This window comes from Pagrus major, chromosome 6, assembly GCF_040436345.1.
Source record: "Pagrus major chromosome 6, Pma_NU_1.0".
Classification (NCBI taxonomy): domain Eukaryota; kingdom Metazoa; phylum Chordata; class Actinopteri; order Spariformes; family Sparidae; genus Pagrus; species Pagrus major.
In genome coordinates this window covers 31,689,728-31,715,465 of record NC_133220.1, presented here as the reverse complement: position 1 = coordinate 31,715,465, position 25,738 = coordinate 31,689,728, and the positions used below count along the sequence as shown (strand labels likewise).

The 25,738-nt window shown below is 40.7% G+C and overlaps 2 protein-coding genes and 1 pseudogene across 2 annotated transcripts; 1 reads left to right on the top strand and 2 right to left on the bottom strand.

Annotated features, from left to right (window-relative positions):
• Positions 1 to 359: 359 nt before the first annotated feature.
• LOC140997963 (mitochondrial tRNA methylthiotransferase CDK5RAP1-like) lies at positions 360 to 4,576 on the top strand (annotated as a pseudogene).
• LOC140998817 (bactericidal permeability-increasing protein-like) lies at positions 4,247 to 12,943 on the bottom strand. The gene is made up of 16 exons (XM_073469204.1): positions 12,892 to 12,943; positions 11,050 to 11,157; positions 10,841 to 10,955; positions 10,615 to 10,743; positions 10,373 to 10,528; positions 10,195 to 10,258; positions 9,020 to 9,080; positions 8,842 to 8,933; positions 8,559 to 8,735; positions 8,420 to 8,479; positions 8,171 to 8,338; positions 6,956 to 7,023; positions 6,805 to 6,847; positions 6,658 to 6,721; positions 5,401 to 5,477; positions 4,247 to 5,244 (listed from the first exon to the last, which is right to left on the bottom strand). Exons 2-16 carry the CDS (start codon positions 11,150 to 11,152, stop codon positions 5,203 to 5,205), a joined length of 1,419 nt encoding a protein of 472 aa, XP_073325305.1. The 5' UTR covers positions 11,153 to 11,157; positions 12,892 to 12,943; the 3' UTR covers positions 4,247 to 5,202.
• A 4,435-nt stretch (positions 12,944 to 17,378) lies between these two features.
• On the bottom strand, positions 17,379 to 25,664 carry LOC140998649 (bactericidal permeability-increasing protein-like). Its single transcript, XM_073468993.1, has 16 exons — positions 25,571 to 25,664; positions 23,692 to 23,799; positions 23,483 to 23,597; positions 23,257 to 23,385; positions 23,015 to 23,170; positions 22,838 to 22,901; positions 22,269 to 22,329; positions 22,091 to 22,182; positions 21,807 to 21,983; positions 21,668 to 21,727; positions 21,419 to 21,586; positions 20,304 to 20,371; positions 20,153 to 20,195; positions 20,006 to 20,069; positions 18,771 to 18,847; positions 17,379 to 18,614 (listed from the first exon to the last, which is right to left on the bottom strand). Exons 2-16 carry the CDS (start codon positions 23,792 to 23,794, stop codon positions 18,573 to 18,575), a joined length of 1,419 nt encoding a protein of 472 aa, XP_073325094.1. The 5' UTR covers positions 23,795 to 23,799; positions 25,571 to 25,664; the 3' UTR covers positions 17,379 to 18,572.
• Positions 25,665 to 25,738: the final 74 nt, after the last annotated feature.

Here is a 25,738-nt window from a genome sequence, read left to right as displayed (position 1 = left end):
TCAACTTGTGGGTCACCAGTTAGGACATGTCAATATCTTCTCACCGCTTGATCTGTTGTCCCCTTTGAGAGTATCCCAGGACACCATCTAGGAGAGATTTGTTGGGGGCTTGTTCCAGTCTCAAATCCAAATATTTTATTCAATGCTGTGTTTAGTTGTTTGGTGACATATCATATCTCCTTGAGTCTTGCCTCTTTGATTGAATTTAATTTGTAAATTTGGAATGAGGAGATACTCCTCTTGGTATTCAGACGTCTTTGGCTCCACTTGCCATGAGTGTCTAAATGACATTCACCCAACGTGGCTAGAACTCAAAAAGCACTTTATCCAGTAAGATACGTAAGGGACAATGTGTGGGCTGTGAAGTCGGCTAAAAGTTGCTAACTTCGCTATGTGGTTCCTCAGTTAGCGCGACATTAGTCCAACATTAGCAACAAACCCTATGCTCTTGTAGCTAGCTAACTTCGACAAGCATGGAACACATCAGGACTTTAAAACCCTTGTTTACCATTTCCCAACACTGGAAACCCACCAGGTGTGTCCGACCCAGATATTGTTCTAATTTAGCTAAAACCAGTGTGACTTCCAAAGAGAGGAGGAGAACTGTAGACAGGTTCAAGTCCCAGGTATCCTCTGGTCCAAGCTTTCAGGATTTCATCAGAGGAGTTTCAGTTAAGAAGACTTCTGCTGCAGATGGAGACCACTCTGACAATCAGAGTTACCTGTCTGAGGACTTGGAGCTGGGGAATTCAAGAAAAGGTTGGCATCACTAAGAAAAACCATCAAGTTAATTTTTAGTGTTTGGGAGAAATGCTGAACTGCTGTTTTGACTCAATGTTACAGTGTATTTTGAAACCTATGGATGTCAAATGAATGTAAACGACACAGACAAAGCCTGGTCCATACTACAGGGGAAGGGATACCTACGCACGGTTGACATAAGTGAGGTACAGGAGAACTTTAACTTCCTACAGTTTTAACGTTAGTTGTGACAAAACATTTGACTAAAAATATCATTGTGCTCACAGGCAGATGTTGTCCTGCTGGTAACATGCTCCATAAGGTAAGATCATGTCAAAAACCTAAAATCAAGCTCTTTGAAATGTTACCGGAGTTTTCATGAGACTAAATCAGATACACCTACTAACTCTTCTATTAACAGAGAAAAGGCTGAACAAACTATCTGGAATAGACTACAACAACTAACAGCTATGAAGAAGAGACGGTTAAAGACACAAACACCAATGAAAATTGGGATTTTAGGTAAGTTAGTTCACTAATGTGCACAGCTTGGGCTGTCTTACAGAGGCTACAAATGTAGATCAATGGTTGTGTTTGTCCAGGGTGCATGGCAGAGAGGCTGAAGACGGAGCTTTTGGAGCGGGAGAAGCTGGTAGATGTTCTTGCTGGTCCAGACGCCTACCGGGACCTTCCCCACCTCTTGACTGTAGCTGCTGCTGTCACTAGAGGAGACCTACGCTGACATCATGCCCGTCCACTGTGCTCCTCAGGGATACAGTGCTTTTGTGTAAGTTGTTTTTTATTCCCCCTGTTCTGCACAGCATTACTGTGTCTTTATGTTGTAACCTCTGATGACTGCGTGTGTCTTTTGTGCTGGCAGGTCCATCATGAGGGGCTGTGACAACATGTGTAGTTACTGCATTGTTCCTTTCACCTGAGGGAGGGAGAGGAGTCGACTGGTCAGCTCCATACTTGAGGAAGTTCGTATGCTCTCTGACCAGGCAAGTTAGAGCTTCAACTCTAAACTGCTACACTATCAAGCAGACATACAGATGCTCTGTTCAGACGTGGTATAACCATCCGTCCTGAGTGATTGAACACAAGTGGACAGCTCTAAGTACAGTTGTGAAAGCCCCCGAGATGCATTGGGGACGTATTTTTTAAATTTAATTTGCAAGGATGGAAAGCGTACTAGTACTATAGTTTACTCAAGTAAAAGCACTGTTACTTTAAAGACAGCTTACTTAAGTAAAACTACTCGTGTATCACAGCCATGTTGCACTTCCCTGCTCATAATTTGTTTAAGGTAAAGTAGTGTGTTTTTTAACATGAATGACGTGTGTGTGTGTGTGTGTGTGTGTGTGTGTGTGTGTGTGTGTGTGTTAGGGGTGAGTCTCAGCAGCGACTTCATCTCAGGCTTCTGTGGGGAAACGGAGGACGACCACCAGCAGACTCTATCTCTGATCAGAGAGGTGGGCTACAATGTGGGCTTCCTGTTTGCCTACAGTATGAGAAAGGTGAGCTTTTGTGTGTTCGTACTGTACGTGATGCCACAAAACTGTATTTCACAATGAAATCCAAGCTGTTATTTTCAGGCGTTCTTTTCAGACGCCCTATAAAATCTAGTTTAAATGTTTCTCTCTCAGAAAACACACACCTTCCATCGGCTACAGGACGATGTGCCAGTCGAGGTGAAGCAGCAGAGGCTGGAGGAGTGTATCAGTGTGTTCAGAGAGGAAGCTGCGAGGGTCAACGCTGCTCTCATCAGCAGCAAACAGCTTGTCCTGGTGGAGGGAGTGAGTACTGCAGGCGTGGCTGACACATACTTAAAACTTCATCATCCTCGGCTATACCTTGGATTTGATGCTGATCAGTACATGGTAGCGTGCTAACTCACTAAACTAAGATAGTGAACATGTGAAACATTACCCTCCCTCAGCATCTTCATGTTAGCATGGTGACATTTGCATTTAGCTCAGAGCAGGCGCTGCCTCACAGAGCCACTATCATGGCTTTAGACTCTTGTTAATACTTTGACCTCGTTCTCATAATGTGAGGGAGGTGATTGATTGGCTCCTATAGAAATGCAGACATTGAATCATGAATGAGAAACCCTTGTCCACCTGGATGAAAGAAGAAGTCCTGTTCCAGTGTACCGGGCTACTGCAACATGTTACCAGGCAACAACGCTCATCTCTGCTTTCCATTTTTATGCAGGAGAGTAAAAGATCTGCTCAGGACCTGTGTGGGAGAACTGATGGCAACATGAAAGTGATTTTCCCCAAAGAAGATGTTTCTGTTCAGCCTGCAGAGTCCAACACTGCAGCGGTCACTGCTGGAGACTATGTGCTGGTGAAGGTAGTATAACTTTAAAAAGTCACACCCTTGGTTACATGTTTTATTAAATCAAGCCTGACTGGTAGATTTTAGTTTAAGACATATATTGATATTAATTGGCTGATAGTACAGAAAGATATGTTTAAGGTCATTCAGAAATAATTTTAAGGGTCGTCCACACCAAGAACAAGAACTATAACAATATACTATATATAAAATAAATAACAGATAAAACAATTTTCTAACTCAAGTACATGGTGGAGTCCATACCACAACTATAAAGTCAAAGACAGATTGGCTGTCAGTGATCCCAAAGAAAACGATCGTTGACAGCCAATCAGAATCCATGGGAATTTACAGAGGCATCAATTAGTTTGATTCTGGAGACATTTTTCTACGAAATAATTGTTGCAGGAGTGCTGATAATATTGGTTTCTACCTGTAGCTGTCCTCTTTTATGTTGGCTAATTGAAACACTTTTCAGATGGTCTACTGTAGAGACTCAGTCTTGGTTATGTATACAACTTATTAATCACTTAGTAAACAGACATGCTGCCAACAGTCAGTGGCACTAATGGGGTCTCTAAAGTTCATTTAGTCTTTAATGATATCCCCAGGATCATTGATTTTGACTCGTACGACAGTAGGAATAAAAGGCAACAACTATCATGTCAGTGTTGGATTCCCTGAACTCTGCTTATCTTTGAAGAATTTTGTGAAACCATTTTAAAATGTCATTTGTTTGTTAGTTTTTACATCGTGCAGCAGTAACAGGTCATCTGAAACTATTTTCCTACGATGCCGACACAGCTGGAGCATGCAGCGGGTGCTGGATTGTCACATTGTTATCATTATAATGATAATGATCCTTCTTGGTGTGGATGGCCTTGGCTTTTTGCACCAAAGAGCACTAATACATTTTTTTACCAGTGTAAAAAACTCTACACTCATTCGAGATAAAAACATGTACATTTCCTCTCCATTCAGTGCTCTTGATCAAGGCACCGTCTAAAATCTGGAGTTGGTCTCCAGGCGCGTACGCTGCCCACCGCTCCCCTGGGATGGGTTCAATGCAGAGTGCCAGTTTCACCATGTTGTACGTTGTATGACATGTGACATAAATAAAGATTCTTCTTCTTCTTCTAAAATGAGAAATCAATCCCAGGTGTTCAGATTTAGGCATCTTTATTAAAATCACATAAAATTCATGAATGTCTCAGAAACTAGCATGAACAAACAGTCTGCTGATAGTCAATGGTAACAGTCGGAGGACATCATTTCAACACAGTGAAGAACTTTAAGGCATTATCTGGTAATTTAAAAGGTTTCTTCATTCACTCATTCATTCTATGTCTCTTTAATATAGATACTGGCGGCCAACTCGCAGAGCCTGAGAGGCCGCGCCATCAGTCACAGCTCCCTGAGAGGCACGGTGAAGCACAGCGAGCTTGATGAACATGTGGCCTCAGACATAAGCAGGACTGAGACATGCCCTTGATTGACCCAGGTGACACCGCAGGAAACAAACTCTTATTCCTTTGGAAAACTAGCACACTACCCTTGTTGACAGTGAAGACACACAGAGGCTGGTTTTACTGGGATTTTGGTCATCTCACAGTCCCCCTGGACTGCTGTGAAAACTGCAATGTGTTATTTATACAGTCAGTATTTACTAGAGCTGCGATGATAAGTTGATTAATTGACTTGTGAATCAATATGAAAATCATTGTTGGCTGCAGCCCTAGTAATACCAATGTGTATGTACATACTGAACTGCTCAAAGTACTAAAACCTGTCAAGATGATGTCAAATATAGTGTAGTGTAGTGTAATATAGTATCTTATCTGTTTTGTCTTGTGCTTGATTGATGTCTTTGCATTTTTTTCTGGGACTGCAGTCAAGATGTCGTGGGTCAGCACATTTGCCGAAATCGCAAAAAAACCTGGTCTGAGTTCAAATTTAAGAGATACAGAAAAATAGAACAAAAAAGCTAAATTATAAAAAAAAAAAAAAAAATGAGGAGATTCTTGTTTCTCAGGCTCGTAGGAGAAGTTGTACTCTGGCTGTGATCATGGTGGCGTGTGCAGTGCAGAAATAATCTCTGGGAGTTTGCAGAAATGCCGTTTAACCTGTGAACTGGACATCTGTCCCAATCAGGATATTGTCCTAGAGAAAAACACACCACAGAAACGTTTCAACAGTTATTAACAGCTCTGAGGTTATGAATTCTGTTGATAATCTACACATTTAAATTCCATGTCAAATAAGAAACGCAGCTCGCCACAAAACATGCAGTTTTGCAGAAAACATGCAGCCTCTTACCTTCAGGATCTGAAGCCTGGTGTTCAGAAGGTTCATGTTTCTAAGTGCAGGAAGTGGGTATCCCTTTGCAAGTTGAACTATGAAGCAAAATTCATACATTTTAATAAACGAGCATCAAAGTCCAACATTACAAACATTATTATGATATTAGCCTGGGTTTTGTGTTAAATTTTAATTATAGTGAACATCATGAAATAGATAAACATAACAAGAACTAGAACACACGGGATTAAATGAACTCTAAAACGACAATGCAGTGTAATTCAATTAGAAAATAAAATTAAAGGTGAAATGCAATATAAGCACAGATGCTAACAATGTGCTAGGTGGTTATATAAATATGACATTAATTAAAACAAATTTGTTTAAAAAGGGCAACCAAGTCTTTCACCTGTGTTTAATTTAACCTGCAATAACATTTTTTTTCTTGCCACTTGGGGGCAGCAGAAACAAGTTGTGAACAGACAGACATCACATCACCTTTCACCTTGCTTATAATATTCACACATCCAGCAGTTATGGAGCAACATTATTATTTAATTGGATTCCTGGTGAATTTAAGTCCAACATTCACTCTCTTCTAGCTCTCTTTTTGGTCTCTACCATCTGCTGAGGGAAATATCTTACTTTTTTTTCTCCACTGTGTTCACCAGCTAGTCTCTAACTGTCTGTCTGTGTTTGGATACCGAGCAGGTAGTGTTCAGTGGGTTTTAAGGGCTTTTTCTCTAAAAAAAAATAGCTGCCTGACTGCTGTGGTGAGAGTGAATTAAAACATGTTGCAGCTGTACAGGTAACCAATGAGCTGAAACTCAATGTAAAGCTCCATAAAGCTGAGGAGAGCAGCAGATTCAGCTGGTAATTCTCTGTAGGCTCATCATTACGACTGACTCCTTTCACATTGACACGTTATTTTCACATTGTCGTTGATATCGGTATCGATTATAGCTGCTTTTAAACAAAACCACATTCCTAGTTTCATAAATTGGGGTGTAACACATAACATGATAATGAATCTGCAATATAAACATGTCCAAGACTATTTAGAGCTTTGTAATGTAAGTGAAAGAATTTGAAACCAATTTTAAAAGTTACAGGAAGCCAGCACAGCCTGTCCGCAATTGGCTTGACTTCTCTTTTGGGTTTTATACAGCACTGTTCAGATTCAGAGTTGTGTACCTGAAGCCTGTCAGCAGAGCATTTAGTAATGATATGGCACCTTCTTCATATAGAGTACAAACTGGAAATGCAAGAACTCACCATTCAGCGCAGGTATCACTTCCTCATTGAGGACCATTTCAAAGATGCTGTTGAGGGATTTGACCTGCGGGGGTTAGAGTCAGGGTTAGTCTGTTGTGTTGGTACTGATGGTACCTACGGTGACTCATGTTAGAATGCAGCTCTCACCTGAAACTCTCCCACAGAACTTGTCCCCATGGTCAGATCAAATCTGTTCAAACCAGACAGGCAAAATTAGACTGTGATGTTAATTTTTACGAAGACCTTTTGGCCCCACTTTTCTCTTCTGAGAGCAAGTAGTGTTTTTTTAGTAACTCACTTGTTTAGGGTGACTGCTCCACCCAGCCTCATTCCGCTGAGAAACACTCGGGCGCTGACACTGGTCTCCTGTAAAGACAATTACATAAAGTCAAACTCAAACTCTTGAAATAAACAAAGTTTTTGCACACCTCTTATCTTTTATTGAGATCATTTACTTTTCCTCTTCACTAAAACTTGAATCTTTAAGTTTTAGAAACTAAAAATTCTCAGATTAACTGTTTATAATTCAATTTGTCACTTGCAATTATTGTATTATCTCAACAAAAGATCATAGGTTGGCAAATAATGACACCATCGACATAGCTTGGTTTCCTATAAACCTCACTTTCACTAATATCGATTTTTCCTGGAAAATTGAGGGTTGAATAACGACACTAAGGAGGCGTGTCTGCCACTGCAAAACCAAACCAGGAATAGGCATAGTTTTACCCAGTCGCTATTCCCAGGTAACGGTGGAACAACCAGAATAACTGTGGAAACTCTACACTGCAAAAGAGGAACCCAGCTGATGGAGGAGGCAAAGAAAGTGACGAGGAAGAATGATAGAAACCGAGGTAAAACGAGAGTGGACCGACAATAGAGAGTGCCGTGACTGTGTCAAAGTCTGTTCCCCCGCTGATGTGTTCCCCCTTCCCAGCGGGACTTGAGACTGTTTAAAACCGCCATTTTTTCCACCTGATCAGCAAGTAACAAAACCTGCCTACTTATTTATACAACCTGATGTTTGACTCCAAAGTGGGATTCTTAAGGTTGTTTTTTTGCTTTGGACCGCAGCTAGACTGCTAGCGGTAGCCATGTTGCTAACACTGTCTTTGTGACACGGAAACACTAAGGGGGTGGAAAGTTGACAGAAAGTTGTCTATTTGAGCTTTACAGGAGCAACATGTAAGAACTGGCCTCCTGTTGAATTCAAACTACAGACAAAAAAAACAAATAGTGGGCAGCGTATTACCATTGCAACCGCTAACTGCTGCTAGCTTTAGCTGCAGTTACCTACTTAGCTGAGTTAGCAGTGTAGCTAGTGGCCCAATTAGCTGACGGGGGTATGCTCGCACTGTGAGCTCACATCAATAGCACATGGGCAGTTGGGACTAGCTGGTTAGCATGACAACCTTGAGTACATTTTTTCTGCAAAACAATACATAGAAGTCTTTTTTGCTTATTTTGTTTTTTACAGTGTTCACCTTTTCATCATGCGAGCTGTGTAACCTACCAAGTTCAGGACAAAGAGAGAGGAAAGTGTGGCATTGGGTTGGATAGCGTAGGCCGTCACCGTGCCAGTGACATTAACTGTCATGTTGTCAGGCTCAAAAGTGACGACGGGATCCTTAGCTGCCTTCACCACCAGTTTCATCATAAGGCCTGGGAAACGCCTGGCAATCTGAAAATACACCAAGATACAGCTGACTGCTCGCCAAAGAAGGTAATGCTTCTTATAAAATCAGCGGAATGTGTGTGTCACCTCCGGGATGAAGACTCCAAACGTTCTGGTGTTGAGTCGGATGGGCGAAAATCTTGGGATCTGTTGTGACAGAAAGGTTGTAGATCAGTGTGATGTCATGACGGTGGATTTATTAGGAAATTTGGAGGATAAAGCTCACCATGTCATCAGTGACGTCCTGGCTGAGGATTCCAGCTCTGTTGTAGACGAAGCCTGCAGAGTTGGCAGTGTAGGTGGACAAGCTGATGTACACCATGTTGTTGACCTGAGGCGGCAGGGAGATGGCTTTTGGGGAGAAAGGAGGCTCCTGATGGTTCCCGATGTTGTAAAACTCACCCTAAATGACAAAGACGGACAGAAAAGTTGTGATATGACCACGACTGTCTATTTCTTTATTACCAACCTGTCCTTAAATGTACAGTATAACGGTGTGCAATTTTTACCTTCAAGTTCAAGTCAATGAAGGATGTTGTAACTGAGGGCGATGACACCATGGAGTATTCAATCTCTGCATGCTTGTCCACCCTGGCCAAAACTGCAGTGAGGCAGAAAGTCTCTCAGATATTCAGCATCAAAACATCCAAATATTTCACACAAAGAGATTTTTTTTTCTTTTTTTACCATTGAGAGTTTGCAGACGAGGATTCATATCAGATACTGCCTTGGTCACCAGAGGGCAGATCTGCAACAATGAAGAGCAGAGAAAAATCTATTGTTAGACTCCAAAAGAAACTTGGTGTTACACAGTGAATTCTGAGAAAATGATTCTTAGAAGCTCCCCAAAATGAATACACCATTGTTTACTTTTGTTTTTTAGATCAGATTTTTAGAGTAAATGGAGATATCTCTGAGGCAGATTTTTTTTTTGTTAGATCTGAAGGATTGTAGTTTCTCTACACTCTCCACGATAACTTCAAATCATCAGAATGTATTTTTGTCGTGGCTGAATTCATTAAACATCATAAGATCGTAAGTTTAACTTGTAATTGAGTATTTTTATACCATTGTCTACATTGTTTACTTAAAGCTACTATAAAGAATGTTCATTTTGTGATGGTTCTGGCGCCCCCTGTGGACAAAAGATGACAATGGCGACACAAAGTATGGATTGCTTTAGTGTTGCACCATACCAACAGACTGTAGGGCAGCTTCCCTCCACAGGCTGTGCTACCTCCCAAGTCATCCTCAACACTCCGCTCCAAAAAACAGTTTTAAATTATGACTTATCTGACCCGGTGACAGGCATTAAGAATAACTGTAATAACTATAGCAAATCTTCTCACAGATGGTCTCCTTTGCTTATGTAGGTCATACAGAGGCATCAGTATTAAAGTGACCAGTTAAAAGTTTCTTGTAGTACGTTTAAGTAAAGGATTTTTTGCTAATCCTTTCTGACATTTACCCAACTAAAAAACAGTGCAAAGACAATATATTTAATGGTTTACCTCACCAGCTTCATTGATTTTTGTAAATATGCGCTTATTGTGAAGTTGATGCCAGCAACACGTTTCAAACAAACTGGAACAGGGGTGACAAAAGACTGGGAAATTTTCATTGCTGACAGGTGATAGTGTCATGATTGAGTTTTAGAGGCTCAGATGTTCACAGGCAAGGACGGGGCGAGGTTCACCACTTACATGGGTCCAGGAACACTTCATGAAGCCGTTAAATTCCGTTTTACACAACGTCCACATTTTTGGGTGTCAGGGTTTCCTCCATGGCTGCTCTCAGTAAAAGTTTCTCTTAGCAGTTGTGAACAAGCTAGAAGTAGAACATGTTAAGAGGATTTCCCTCACCTGTTTCTCCATTGCACTTCGCAAAGCCTTATTAATGTATTTTGAGAAGAGATTGTACAGCCAGCTGCAACAGAAAGCAAACATGGTAATTAGAGGAGGATGCAGCGTGTCAAGGATGAAAAGTTACACTGATCATTCACATGACTTCAATCGTAGTGCATGGCAGGGTTTCTTTTACCTGGCCCCACCGTGGAATTTGACTTTAGCACTGCCAACATTGGCCGCACAGTTGGCACTACTGACCGCGGGATGGCCTGTCGCATCACTGCTGATGGCAATACTAGCAGAGATACTGAGATCCTTCACATCCAGATCAAAAGAGCCGCTGTCCCTTCTGTCAAGAGAGAGACATCACTGCTGTAGCAAAAATATCACACAATAGATTTTAGTGCATTAAAGAAGAAATATTTTCTCACTCACATAAAGAGGTACTTGACCCTCCAGTTTCCACGCAGACTGATAAAGGCACCACTAATGGACATCTTGACACCCGTCCCTGGCACCAGATTCACTGCAGATGTTGGCAATCCCACACTCGTGATAACGATACTGGAAGAAACAACATGCTTCTTTGTAAAGACACTTGGCTTCCGTGTATCCCAGTTTTCCAACAGAATTTACAGTGTTGGGTGAATTGGTGACTTACTTTGACAGGCTGTACCTGACCTTGCCGATGCCAGACACCCTCTCTTTCCCAGAAAAATCAGGGACCCGGATGGTTTTGAGTTTCTCCTGGAGTGACGCCATCCCCAGTTGTCTGCCTATAACGAAATGCAAGACAATTTGATGATGAAGCACTGGAGAGATCGTTGTCATTTTCCAACTGACAGAGGAAACCGGTGCTGCAGTGCTTACCATATTCAAGGCCTTTTGCTGTTAGTCTGACCTTCACCCCGGGTTCGGTGCTTAAGGTCATAGGGATGAAGGCCACCATAGCCAGCCAACAGAACAGGGACATCTTGACTGTTGGGAGACAAAAAGGACAAGATTGTTGACAGAAGTTGACAGAAATTTCTGCTTTTGTGTGATTGGCAGGTTTGCTTTTCTACAAAGTACATTTAGGAAGCAATGCAACGTGGCTTTGTCTTTATAGAGCGCCTCTCCCTTTTATTTCAAGTTACTGGATCCTTATTCTTCAGATATCCCATAGATAGATGCCTAAACATAGATTACTTACTCAGTGGCTTCTCCTTAAAGCACAGGCCATTCTTTACTGTACTACTGTAATCATAGACTTCTGGAATGCGACAAGGAGCCCTGCTTTTTCTAAAAGATCAGCCATAACATTTTGGAAACCACTGGTTCGTCCTCTAACGGTGTCTTGTGTTTTAATAAGCATATCATATTTTTTTTTTTTTAAAGGGGCACTTTGTAGTTTTGGAGAAGAAATGTTAATATTTCAATATTAATGAGGTAATAATACAAACTCATATGTTATTGTTTCCATAACTGAAGTAACAAGCTGTTCTCAGAGGAAAATAAGGTCCCAGAACACTGTTTGAAGCTAGAAAGGTGGCAGGGTCTGCCACATATAAACATATAAAGTAAAACAGTATGAAACTGTGTTGTCCTTTAAGGTCAATATGTTTATTCAGTCATGAAGTGAGTTTATTTAGTTTGTTTAGGCATAAAAAAATCAGTAAATGAAGATCTTTCTCTTCTGATTAATTTTCTTGTGCACCTTAAAATAAAGGCTTAACATGAACATTAAATCCACAACAACTTAATGTCGTGGACTGAAAAGTTAAGTCATGTTTCCCTCTGAAAGTATCTTTCTGCACTGTATATCAGATCATTTTGAGATAGAGATACTTGTCATTGTACTGAATTACATACTTTCCAGTGCAGCCTTGAGATTCCTGCATCAGTGCAGGCTTGTGAAAGAGCTAGCTGTCAGCTGTAGAAGAAACCACATGAGCACTTGATTGAATTAGGCCTAGATTAAAGGCGCAGGCCACCATTTTAGTCTAGTCTGAAAATGGATATTTGAATCAGTGTAGATATCTTTGAGGTTTTACAGATAGAAAATGCACTTTGTGGAACATTCAAGTCATCGCGATTCAAGACACAATTCCAATATTTCAGTGTAAGAAAATGCTACAGCTGTCACGTGCTGTTTTTCCACAATGAAGAGCTCTATCAGTCATTGAGAAATGAGAAACATTTAATTAATTATATCTTATGCTCTTCTCTCCAGCTGATTTTGCTTGAACTTTGGAAGGTTGCATGTGAGAATAAAAGATTTAGGCTCTGAATGTGTCGAAGGACTGAACTGATGATCTAAGACATGTGACTAGCAGTGGAAATCTGTCTTCAGGACATTTCCATGTGGGTCACAAGTGCAGTGAAGGAAGGGAGGTGTTATTTTCTGTATTTATGTGTACTGGACATTCAAAGACGTCAGCACTTAGTTTCTCCCTGAGTCAAAAAAGACAAGCAGCACTGACACTACTATCTTTCCTAATCTGTTTTGCAGCTACTTAACACAGTTTCTAAACGTGCAATACTTATCTTACTTGTTTGCTTCCAAGTGAACGTAATTGAATGTCTATCGTATGAAAACATCCTTCACACCAAACACATCAGAACCAACTTCAGGACAGCTTATCCACACTGGAATCTGCCTTTGTTAAGAACACTTTCTGATAACTCAAGTTTAAAGTTGGACCTATGCAGATAATATACAGCCACTCTTACCTGAAGCAGCAGTTTTTCAGGATCAGACAGCTTCAGATGTGTCACTCTGACTACCAACAACTGGACTGGGACTTGTATTTATATAGACAGCGTGAAAGAGGAAGTGAAGCACACACCCTCTAATTCACTTACTCAATCAGGAACTGATTGGCCGCTTGGAAATTTACATTTCTTCATTACTTCACTGCCCTGCTCTCTTATAACCTCTTCAAAATCCCAATCCACCTACGGTGCTCTTATCTGAGTGCTATTTACCTGAAAAACAAACTCAGACAGCTACAGTTTGACATGGTTTGGCAGTGGTGGTCCTAGCTTGCATGACGCCCTGGGCAAACCTCACCTTCAGCGCCCCCCCAAAAAATAAAAGGACAAAAAAAAAAACCTCATGCACAAAATAACTTTTTACTAAACTAAAGCCCTATTTGCACGGGACTAGTATTACCTGGGGACCTCATGGGATTTAGAAAATCCCCCACCATGTCTGTATTTAGTACAAGGCTGGATTACAAAGGCTCTGAAAGGGATACGATCGCACCGGAGCCCTCGTTGGAGCAGCACAACGGTTAGATATGGATATTTTTAATATTATAATAACTGGTGAGCCTGTTGAAAGATGCTGCCATGCATGTAATCCATCTAATCATCTTTCGAGATTTCGCTCTTCTGATGGATTTGAGCTTGCTCTTTCTGCAAATGGGTCTCCATGCTGTGTACCTAGATGAGCCTCCTGAATTTGCACCCAAAATGCTGTCAAATCTTTCATTTATAATTGCCAACGCAGCCTCCATAATTCTCAACCGGCAAAAAGGCAGAAAAAAGGCACGGAAAACACAAAAACCCTTAAAAAAAAACAAAAAACGACCCCAAATCACAGAGATGCCGATTCGCACGGGACTAATATTATCACATGACCTCTGTGTTTGGCAAAATATGGTAGGTAATTTGTGGTGGAATTTTTACATCACAAATTACGGACATGGCAGATTCGCACGGGATTAAGATCACAGACGATCTCCACAATTATTACAAAATACTAGAGGTCCCCAGGTAATACTAGTCCCATGTGAGGAGTCCACAATATTTACATTATTATTGTACAATATCAGTCTGTTGTTGCGAGCACCATCTTCTTTGCTGTGTTGTCCTGGGGTGCGGGCATGAAAACGAAGGACACTAACAGACTGAATAAACTCACCAAAAAAGCAGGGTCTGTTGTTGGCTCTAAGCTTGTCACCCTGGAGGAGGTGGCGGAGGACAGGATACTGGGACAACTGCTGGCAATCATGGGCAATGTCTCTCACCCCGTCCACAAAACTCTTAAGAGCAGCTTCAGCAACAGACTTATTCAACCCCGCTGCCTAAAGGAACGGCACAGGAACTGATTCCTACCTGGTGCCATCAGACTTTATAGCGCTCACTCCACAACACACAAATAATGCGCTTTAAATTATTATTACCGTAAATACTGCACCTTATATTCCACTTACCTTTACTCTTCGATACCTCAGTATTTTATTTTATTTACCTCAGTGTTTTATTTTATTTTATTTTATAGCTACTTAAGCATTTTATTATATATAGTCCTTTATTGTTTCCATATTTGCCCTTGTATTTTGATTGTATTTGTACTTGAATGTACCCACTGCTATGATAACCTTATTTCCCCTCAGGGATTAATGAATCTATCTATCTATCTATCTATCTATCTATCTATCTATCTATCTATCTATCTATCTATCTATCTATCTATCTATCTATCTATCTATCTATCTATCTACCTACCTACCTACCTACCTATGTATGTTATTATGACTGAAATGTGCTTTATTTGGAAGCAATTCGTGATGTGTGTGTGTGTGTGTTTTAACAAAGTTAAAAAAAAGAGCACAATCATTTGTAACTGAACTGGATATTACTACATTACACTGGATATTACTACATTACACTCCATAAAGCCGTTGTTGGGATGTTTCCCAACAACGGCTTTATGGAGTGTAATGTAGTAATATCCAGTTCAGTTACAAATGATTGCGCTCTTTTTTTAAATTTTGTTTTACACAACATCCACATTTTTGGGTGTCAGGGTTTCCTCCATGGCTGCTCTCAGTCCCTCTCAGTCCCTCGATAAAAGTTGGACAAACCCCCCTCTGATCAGATAGTCAAAACTCCAGCACCTTCCTTTGTTCTCTCTCCTCTCTTCTCCTCAAGCTCTCTCCTGTCTTACTCTAACGCTCTCTCTTACTCTAACGCCCTCCACTCCTTCGACTTCTTATCCTCAAGGGCTCCTCTCTATCTCCCCCCCACGGGGCTGTCTGCCCTCAAGATCTCTTCTTCTGGGCCTAACAGCTGCGGAGAGCTGCAAGCTGCATTTGCAGCAGGCCCAAAGAACTTCTCCTCACTGTAGCGACACGAGGTCCTGCCAGTATTCCTTATCAGTTAGCACCAGCAGCTGCGACACAAAGCTTGCCAGCTAACTTCACAATCTGAGGAACACCAAGCCAGTTAGCACCGAGCTGCTATCCTTGCAAAGGAGAGGAGCGAACCGTTTCCTCCTCTGCCGACTTTCATCCGTCCTTGCACAACAAGAACAGCATTCAAAATTAGAATCCCAACGTTCTCCTGCAACCACCAGCACTTTTTCTTCAAAGACTGGTAACGTTGAACTGGGCTTAGATAGCATAGCATAGCACGGCTAGGCACAGGACTTTAAACTCTGGTTGATGTAATGCATATGTGTTCAATTTATGTGTGTCCACTGTTTGAGTGTTATTGTGATCTCAGGTCAGGTTATTGGTAGTTTGCTTTCCTAGACGGCTAATTTGACGTTAGTCGAATGATGCATCACACAGACTCAGGGTTTTTGCATGCAACTAACCATCTTCTATAACCTGGCATCAACTGCCTATTTAATATTGTACAAGCGTGAATGTTGCCAACCTCTACTCTGTCAATAATAACTTTTCTGAGACTGATGAATTGGCTATCTTTTCCCTTCTTCAAGGGTGGTGCCCCGAGGTAATCTAATGTAAATTGGATCTTATTATTAATCATAATTAATAATTATCCCTGATAATCACTGATTATTATTGATAGCCAAATTTAACCCAAAACTCCCTATTACTGTTGCATGAAGCACTACATAATGGTGCCTCGTGTGATGTGAGCACAACATAAATGGTGCTCCGTGTGAGGTAGTGTACTGTTGGCAATCATTCATAAATGTGCAATATTAATTTCAGCATAATTTGGACAGTGCTAAAATTTGAGATTCACATCTTGAACCTTTTAGCCAAAAGTCTTTACATTTAACCCCACTAGTCTACTACAGGAGTAGACGTTGATTTTTACCTACAAACAATTGCAGTGTGGTGAGAATTGATTCATCAATCAAATTTACAACCAATGTGATTAACCAAAATCTTTTAGGCCATTATCTGCCACTTTGAGCCATTTGCTATTGCCGCTATCGATTCAAGTTGAAAGTGCTCTGTAGAAATTGTAAGAATTTCAGTTCAGCATTTGAATATCCCGTATTCAATGCATTGTAGTCAAGCTGTCAGAATTTGATGACAGTTTAAATGCTCCTCGTGTTAATCACAGCATGCCACCGGCCCTGTGATACAAAGAAGTTTATATGTGGCTGTTACTGCCTTGCATTTCAGCCTGAGTAAGAAGTAGAGCTGGAGATAGAGCCACAGCGTGCTACAAGCCCTGTGAAACAGAAGTTTTGTACTTAGCTGTTAATGTTACGTGAAGTCAACTTTAAAAGATAATCCTCTGACTGAAACACTTTTCAGATGGTCTACTGTAGAGACTCAGTCTTGGTTATGTATACAACTTATTAATCGCTTAGTAAACAGACATGCTGCCAACAGTCAGCGGCACTAATGGGGTCTCTAAAGTTCATTTAGTCTTTAATGATATCCCCAGGATCATTGATTTTGACTTGTACGACAGTAGGAATAAAAGGCAACAACTATCATGTCAGAGTGTTGGATTCCCTGAACTCTGCTTATCTTTGAAGACTTTCGTGAAACCATTTTAAAATGTCATTTGTTTGTTAGTTTTTGCATCGTGCAGCAGTAACAGGTCATCTGAAACTATTTTCCTAAGATGCCGACACAGCTGGAGCGTGCAGCGGGCGCTCGATGTCACATTGTTATCATTATAATGATAATGATAATGATCCTTCTTGGTGTGGTTGGCCTTTGCTTTTTGCACCAAAGAGCACTAATACGTTTTTTTTACCAGTGTAAAAAACTCTACACTCATTCGAGATAAAAACATGTACATTTCCTCTCCAGTCAGTGCTCTTGATCAAGGCACTGGCTAAGATCTGGAGTTGGTCTCCGGGCGCATACGCTGCCCACCGCTCCCCTGGGATGGGTTCAATGCAGAGTGCCAGTTTCACCATGTTGTACGTTGTATGATATGTGACATAAATAAAGATTCTTCTTCTTCTTCTAAAATGAGAAATCAATCCCAGGTTTTCAGATTTAGGCATCTTTATTAAAATCACATAACATTCATGAATGTCTCAGTAACCAGCATGAACAAACAGTCTGCTGATAGTCAATGGTAACAGTCGGAGGACATCATTTCAACACAGTGAAGAACTTTAAGGCATTATCTGGTAATTTAAAAGGTTTCTTCATTCACTCATTCATTCTTTGTGTCTTTAATATAGATACTGGCGGCCAACTCGCAGAGCCTGAGAGGCCGCGCCATCAGTCACAGCTCCCTGAGAGGCACGGTGAAGCACAGCGAGCTTGATGAACATGTGGCCTCAGACATAAGCAGGACTGAGACATGCCCTTGATTGACCCAGGTGACACCGCAGGAAACTCTTATTCCTTTGGAAAACTAGCACACTACCCTTGTTGACAGTGAAGACACACAGGCTGGTTTTACTGGGATTTTGGTCATCTCACAGTCCCCCTGGACTGCTGTGAAAACTGCAATGTGTTATTTATACAGTCAGTATTTACTAGAGCTGCGATGATAAGTTGATTAATTGACTTGTGAATCAATATGAAAATCATTGTTGGCTGCAGCCCTAGTAATACAAATACAAACAATACTTTACGCAGTTCAGTATGTACATACAAATGTGTATGTACATATTGAACTGCATAAAGTACTAAAACCTGTCAAGATGATGTCAAACATAGTGATTATTTAATACAAACTACTGTATCTTATCTGTTTTGTCTTGTGTTTGATTGATGTGTTTGCATTTTTTTCTGGGACTGCAGTCAAGATGTCGTGGGTCAGCACATTTGCCGAAATCGCTCCGTGAGCTACAAAGTCAGAAAGTTTTTAGAAAGAATTTGCCCAAAGTCAGCAGCAGAAAGTGCTGCGATCTGCTTTGGAAGAAGCATGTTATTATAAAGACGATGATTGTGGTGACAAACTGCAAACCCTGTCCTGCAGACTGTGTCCTGTTACTACACGACTGCAGTTACCCTGCTGGAGAAGTTCATCTACATTTCATATATAGAAAACCTGGTCTGAGTTCAAATTTATAAGATACAGAAAAATAGAATAAAAAAGCTAAATTATAAAAAAAAAAAATGAGGAGATGCTTGTTTCTCAGGCTCGTAGGAGAAATTGTACTCTGGCTGTGATCATGGTGGCGTGTGCAGTGCAGAAATAATCTCTGGGAGTTTGCAGAAATGCCATTAACCTGTGAACTGGACATCTGTCCCAATCAGGATATTGTCCTAGAGAAAAACACACCACAGAAACATTTCAACAGTTATTAACAGCTCTGAGGTTATGAATTCTGTTGATAATCTACACATTTAAATTCCATGTCAAATAAGAAACGCAGCTCGCCACAAAACATGCAGTTTTGCAGAAAACATGCAGCCTCTTACCTTCAGGATCTGAAGCCTGGTGTTCAGAAGGTTCATGTTTCTAAGTGCAGGAAGTGGGTATCCCTTTGCAAGTTGAACTATGAAGCAAAATTCATACATTTTAATAAACGAGCATCAAAGTCCAACATTACAAACATTATTATGATATTAGCCTGGGTTTTGTGTTAAATTTTAATTATATTGAACATCATGAAATAGATAAACATAACGAGAACTAGAACACACAGGATTAAATGAACTCTAAAACGACAATGCAGTGTAATTCAATTAGAAAATAAAATTAAAGGTGAAATGCAATATAAGCACAGATGCTAACAATGTGCTTGGTGGTTATATAAATATGACATTAATTAAAACAAATTTGTTTTAAAAGGGCAACCAAGTCTTTCACCTGTGTTTAATTTAACCTGCAATAACATTTTTTTTCTGGCCACTTGGGGGCAGCAGAAACAAGTTGTGAACAGACAGACATTACATCACCTTTCACCTTGCTTATAATATTCACACATCCAGCAGTTATGGAGCAACATTATTATTTAATTGGATTGCTGGTGAATGTAAGTCCAACATTCACTCTCTTCTAGCTCTCTTTTTGGTCTCTACCAACTTCTGAGGGAAATATCTAACTTTTTTTTCTCCACTGTGTTCACCAGCTAGTCTCTAACTGTCGTTCTGTGTTTGGATATTGAGCAGGTAGTGTTCAGTGGGTTTTAAGGGCTTTTTCTCTAAAAAAAATAGCTGCCTGACTGCTGTGGTGAGAGTGAATTAAAACATGTTGCAGCTGTACAGGTATGTAAAGCTCCATAAAGCTGAGGAGAGCAGCAGATTCAGCTGGTAATTCTCTGTAGGCTCATCATTACGACTGACTCCTTTCACATTGACACGTTATTTTCACATTGTCGTTGATATCGGTGTCGATTATAGCTGCTTTTAAACAAAACCACATTCCTAGTTTCATAAATTAGGGTGTAACACATAACATGATAATGAATCTGCAATATAAATATGTCCAAGACTATTTAGAGCTTTGAATGTAAGTGAAAGAATTTGAAACCAATTTTAAAAGTTACAGGAAGCCAGCACAGCCTGTCCACAACTGGCTTGACTTCTCTTTTGGGTTTTATACAGCACTGTTCAGATTCAGAGTTGTGTACCTGAAGCCTGTCAGCAGAGCATTTAGTAATGATATGGCACCTTCTTCATATAGAGTACAAACTGAAAATGCAAGAACTCACCATTCAGCACAGGTATCACCACCACATTGAGGACCATTTCAAAGATGCTGTCGAGGGATTTGACCTGCAGGGGTTAGAGTCAGGGTTAGTCTGTTGTGTTGGTACTGATGGTACCTGCGGTGACCCATGTTAGAATGCAGCTCTCACCCGAAACTCTCCGACAGAACTTGTCCCCACGGTCAGATCAAATCTGTGCAAACCAGACAGGCAAAATTAGACTGTGATGTTAATTTTTACGAAGACCTTTTGGCCCCACTTTTCTCTTCTGAGAGCAAGTAGTGTTTTTTTAGTAACTCACTTGTTTAGGGTGACTGCTCCAGCCAGCCTCATTCCGCTGAGAAACACTCTGGCGCTGACACTGGTCTCCTGTAAAGACAATTACATAAACTCAAACTCAAACTCTTGAAATAAACAAAGTTTTTGCAAACCTCTTATCTTTTATTGAGATCATTTACTTTTCCTCTTCACAAAAACTTAAATCTTTAAGCTTCAGAAACTAAAAATTCTCAGTTTAACTGTTTATAATTCAATTTGTCAATTGCAATTATTGTATTATCTCAACAAAAGATCATAGGTTGGCAAATAATGACACCATCGACATAGCTTGGTTTACTATAAACCTCACTTTCACTACTAACGATTTTTCCTGGAAAATTGAGGGTTGAATAACGACACTGAGGAGGCGTGTCTGCCACTGCAAAACCAAACCAGGAACAGCCATAGTTTTACCCAGTCGCTATTCCCAGGTAACAGTGGAACAACCGGAATAACTGTGGAGACTCTACACTGCAAAAGAGGAACCCCGCTGATGGAGGAGGCAAAGAAGGTGACGAGGAAGAATGATAGAAACCGAGGTAAAACGAGAGTGGACCGACAATGGAGAGCGCCGTGACTGTGTCAAAGTCTGTTCCCCCGCTGATGTGTTCCCCCTTCCCAGCAGGACTTGAGACTGTTTTTTCCACTTGATCAGCAAGTAACAAAACCTGCCTACTTATTTATACAACTCTGTGTTTTACTCCAAAGTGGGATTCTTAGGGTTGTTTTTTTTGGTCTATTTGAGCTTTACAGGAGCAACATGTAAGAACTGGCCTCCTGTTGAATTCAAACTACAGACAAAACGAAACAAATAGTGGGCAGCGTATTACCATCGCAACTGCTAATTGCTGCTAGCTTTAGCTGCCATTACCTACTTAGCTGAGTTAGCAGTGTAGCTAGTGGCCCAATTAGCTGACCGGGGTATGCCCGCACTGTGAGCTCACATCATTAGCACAGGAGCCATGGGCAGTTGGGACTAGCTGGTTAGCATGATAACCTTGAGTACATTTTTTCTGCAAAACAATACATAGAAGTATTTTTTCCTTTTTTTGTTTTTTACAGTGTTCACTTTTTCATCATGCGAGCTGTGTAACCTACCAAGTTCAGGACAAAGAGAGAGGAAAGTGTGGCATTGGGTTGGATAGCGTAGGCCGTCACCGTGCCAGTGACATTAACTGTCATGTTGTCAGGCTCAAAAGTGACAACAGGATCCTTAGCTGCCTTCACCACCAGTTTCATCATCAGGCCTGGGAAACGCCTGGCAATCTGAAAATACACCAAGATACAGCTGACTGCTCATGAATGAAGGTAATGCTTCTTATAAAATCAGTGGAATCTGTGTGTCACCTCCGGGATGAAGACTCCAAACGTTTTGGTGTTGAGTCGGATGGGAGATAATCTTGGGATCTGTTGTGACAGAAAGGTTGTAGATCAGTGTGATGTCATGAAGGTGGATTTATTAGGAAATTTAGAGGATAAAGCTCACCATGTCATCAGTGACGTCCTGGCTGAGGATTCCAGCTCTGTTGTAGACGAAGCCTGCAGAGTTGGCAGTGAAGGCGGACAAGCTGATGTACACCATGTTGTTGACCTGGGGCGGCAGGGAGATGGCTTTTGGGGAGAAAGGAGGCTCCTGATGGTTCCCGATGTTGTAAAACTCACCCTAAATGACAAAGGCGGGCAGAAAAGTTGTGATATGACCACGACTGTCTATTTCTTTATTACCAACCTGTCCTTAAATGTACAGTATAACAGTGTGAAATTTTTTACCTTCAAGTTCAAGTCAATGTAGGATGTTGTAACTGAGGGCGATGACACCATGGAGTATTCAATCTCTGCATGCTTGTCCACCCTGGCCAAAACTGCAGTGAGGCAGAAAGTCTCTCAGATATTCAGCATCAAAACATCCACATATTTTATACTAAGAGATTTTTTTTTCTTTTTTTACCATTGAGAGTTTGCAGATGAGGATTCATATCAGATACTGCCTTGGTCACCTGAGGGCAGATCTGCAACAATGAAGAGCAGAGAAAAATCTATTGTTAGACTCCAAAAGAAACTTGATGTTACACAGTGAATTCTGAGAAAATGATTCTTAGAAGCTCCCCAAAATGAATACACCATTGTTTACTTTTGTTTTGTAGATCAGATTTTTAGAGTAAATGGAGATACCTCTGAGGCAGATTTTGTTTTTGTTAGATCTGAAGGATTGTAGTTTCTCTACGCTCTACATGATAACTTCCAATCATCAGAATGTATTTTTGTCGTGGCTGAATTCATTAAACATCATAAGATCGTAAGTTTAACTTGTAATTGAGTATACCATTGTGTACATTGTTTACATAAAGATACTATAAGGAATGTTCAGGAACACTTCATGAAGCCGTTAAATTCCGTTTTACACAACGTCCACATTTTTGGGTGTCAGGGTTTCCTCCATGGCTGCTCTCAGTAAAAGTTTCTCTTAGCAGTTGTGAACAAGTTAGAAGTAGAACATGTTAAGAGGATTTCCCTCACCTGTTTCTCCATTGCACTTCGCAAAGCCTTATTAATGTATTTTGAGAAGAGATTGTACAGCCAGCTGCAACAGAAAGCAAACATAGTAATTAGAGGAGAATGCAGTGTGTCAAGGACGAAAGTTACACTGATCATTCACATGACTTCAATCGTAGTGCATGGCAGGGTTTCTTTTACCTGGCCCCACCGTGGAATTTGACTTTAGCACTGCCAACATTGGCCGCACAGTTGGCACTACTGACCGCGGGATGGCCTGTCGCATCACTGCTGATGGCAATACTAGCAGAGATACTGAGATCCTTCACATCCAGATCAAAAGAGCCGCTGTCCCTTCTGTCAAGAGAGAGACATCACTGCTGTAGCAAAAATATCACACAATAGATTTTAGTGCATTAAAGAAGAAATATTTTCTCACTCACATAAAGAGGTACTTGACCCTCCAGTTTCCACGCAGACTGATAAAGGCACCACTAACGGACATCTTGACACCCGTCCCTGGCACCAGATTCACTGCAGATGTCGGCAATCCCACACTCGTGATAACGATACTGGAAGAAACAACATGCTTCTTTGTAAAGGCACTTGGCTTCCCAGTATCCCAGTTTTCCAACAGAATTTACAGTGTTGGATGAATTGGTGACTTACTTTGACAGGCTGTACTTGACCTTGCCGATGCCAGACACCCTCTCTTTACCTGAAAAATCAGGGACCCGGATGGTTTTGAGTTTCTCCTGGAGTGACGCCATCCCCAGTTGTCTGCCTATAACGAAATGCAAGACAATTTGATGATGAAGCACTGGAGAGATCGTTGTCGTTTTCCGACTGACAGAGGAAACCGGTGCTGCAGTGCTTACCATATTCAAGGCCTTTTGCTGTTAGTCTGACCTTCACCCCGGGTTCGGTGCTTAAGGTCATAGGGATGAAGGCCACCAGAGCCAGCCAACAGAACAGGGACATCTTGACTGTTGGGAGACAAAAAGGACAAGATTGTTGACAGAATTCTCATCATTTTTCTCAATATGACACCTTAAAATCAGGCGAAGTTTCTGCTTTTGTGTGATTGGCACGTTTGCTTTTCTACAAAGTACATTTAGGAAGCAATACAATGTGGCTTCCTCTTTATAGAGCGCCTCTCCCGTTTATTACAAGTTACTGGTTCCTTATTCTTCAGATATCCCATAGATAGATGCCTTAACATAGATAACTTACTCAGTGGCTTCTCCTTAAAGCTCAGACCATTCTTTACTGTACTACTGTAATCATAGACCTCTGGAATGCGACAAGGAGCCCTGCTTCTTCCAAAAGATCAGCCATAACATTTTGGAAACAACTGGTTCGTCCTCTAACGGTGTCTTGTGTTTTAATAAGCATAGCATATATATTTTTTTTAAAGGGGAACTTTGTAGTTTTGGAGAAGAAATGTTAATATTACAACATCAATGAGGTAATAATACAAACTCAGATATATTATTTTTTCCATAACTGAAGTAACAAGTTGTTCTCAGAGGAAAATAAGGTCCTAGAACACTGTTTGAAGCTAGAAAGGTGGCAGGGTCCGCCACATATAAACAAAGTAAAAAAACTGTGTCGTCCTTTAAGGTCAGTATGTTTATTCATGAAGTCATGAAGTGAGTTTATTTAGTTTGTTTAGTCATTAAAAAAATCAGTAAATGAAGATCTTTCTCTTCTGATTAATTTTCTTGTGCACCTTAAAATAAAGGCTTAACATGAACATTAACTCCACAACAACTTAATGTCATGGACTGAAAAGTTAAGTCATGTTTCCCTCTGAAAGTATCTTTCTGCACTGTATATCAGATCATTTTGAGATAGACATACTTGTCATTGTACTGAATTACATACTTTCCAGTGCAGCCTTGGGATTCCTGCATCAGTGCAGGCTTGTGAAAGAGCTAACTGTCAGCTGTAGAAGAAACCACATGAGCACTTGATTGAATTAGGCCTAGATTAAAGGCGCAGGCCACCATTTTAGTCCAGTCTGAAAATGGATATTTGAATCAGTGTAGATATCTTTAGATAGATATCTCAAATGCACTTTGTGGAACATTCAAGTCATCGCGTTTCAAGACACAATTTCAGTATTTCAATGTAAGAAAATGCTACGGCTGTCACGTGCTGTTTTTCTATCTTATGCTTTTCTTTCCTGCTGATGTTGCCTGAACTTTAGTGTGTTGCATGTGCGAATAAAAGATTTAGGCTCTGAATGTGTCGAAGAACTGAACTGATGATCTAAGACATGTGACTAGCAGTGGAAATCTGTCTTCAGGACATTTTTCAATGTGGGTCACAAGTGCAGTGAAGGAAGTGTTATTTTCTGTATGTATGTGCACAAAAAAAAAAAAAAAAGGAAACACTCCTCGTCTCTGACTGGACATTCAAAGACATCAGCACTTAATTTCTCCCTAAGTCGTCATATTTTACCGAAATGTTGGCCTCCACGTCAAAAAACAAGTAGCACTGACACTACTATCTTTCCTAATCTGTTTTGCAGCTACTTAACACAGTTTCTAAACGTGTAATACTTGTCTTACTTGTTTGCTACCAAGTGTAAGTAACTGAATGTCTATCATATGAAAACATCCTTCACACCAAACACATCAGAACCAACTTCAGGACAACTTATCCACACTGGAATCTGCCTTTGTTAAGAACACTTTCTGATAACTCAAGTTTAAAGTTGGGCCCATGCAGATAATATACAGCCACTCTTACCTGAAGCAGCAGTTTTTCAGGACCAGACAGCTTCGGATGTGTCACTCTGACTACCAACAACTGGACTGGGACTTGCATTTATATAGACAGAGTGAAAGAGGAAGTGAAACACACACCCTCTAATTCACTTACTCAATCAGGAACTGAATCTGGCAAGGGGAATCTCCC

Bases quoted from the DNA above. Each gene is read 5' to 3' on its own strand.
- LOC140998817 (XM_073469204.1), bottom strand. From the start codon at position 11,152: ATGTCCCTGTTCTGTTGGCTGGCTATGGTGGCCTTCATCCCTATGACC. The intron at 10,259-10,372 runs GTAAAAGAAACC...TTTCTGTTGCAG, and splicing joins AAATTCCACGGTGGGGCCAG to CTGGCTGTACAATCTCTTCT. The intron at 5,245-5,400 runs GTAAGAGGCTGC...GTTTTTCTCTAG, and splicing joins CCAGGCTTCAGATCCTGAAG to GACAATATCCTGATTGGGAC.
- LOC140998649 (XM_073468993.1), bottom strand. From the start codon at position 23,794: ATGTCCCTGTTCTGTTGGCTGGCTCTGGTGGCCTTCATCCCTATGACC. The intron at 21,728-21,806 runs GTGAGCTTTATC...CTGTCACAACAG, and splicing joins AGGACGTCACTGATGACATG to ATCCCAAGATTATCTCCCAT. The intron at 21,587-21,667 runs GTGACACACAGA...GTGTATTTTCAG, and splicing joins TTGGAGTCTTCATCCCGGAG to ATTGCCAGGCGTTTCCCAGG.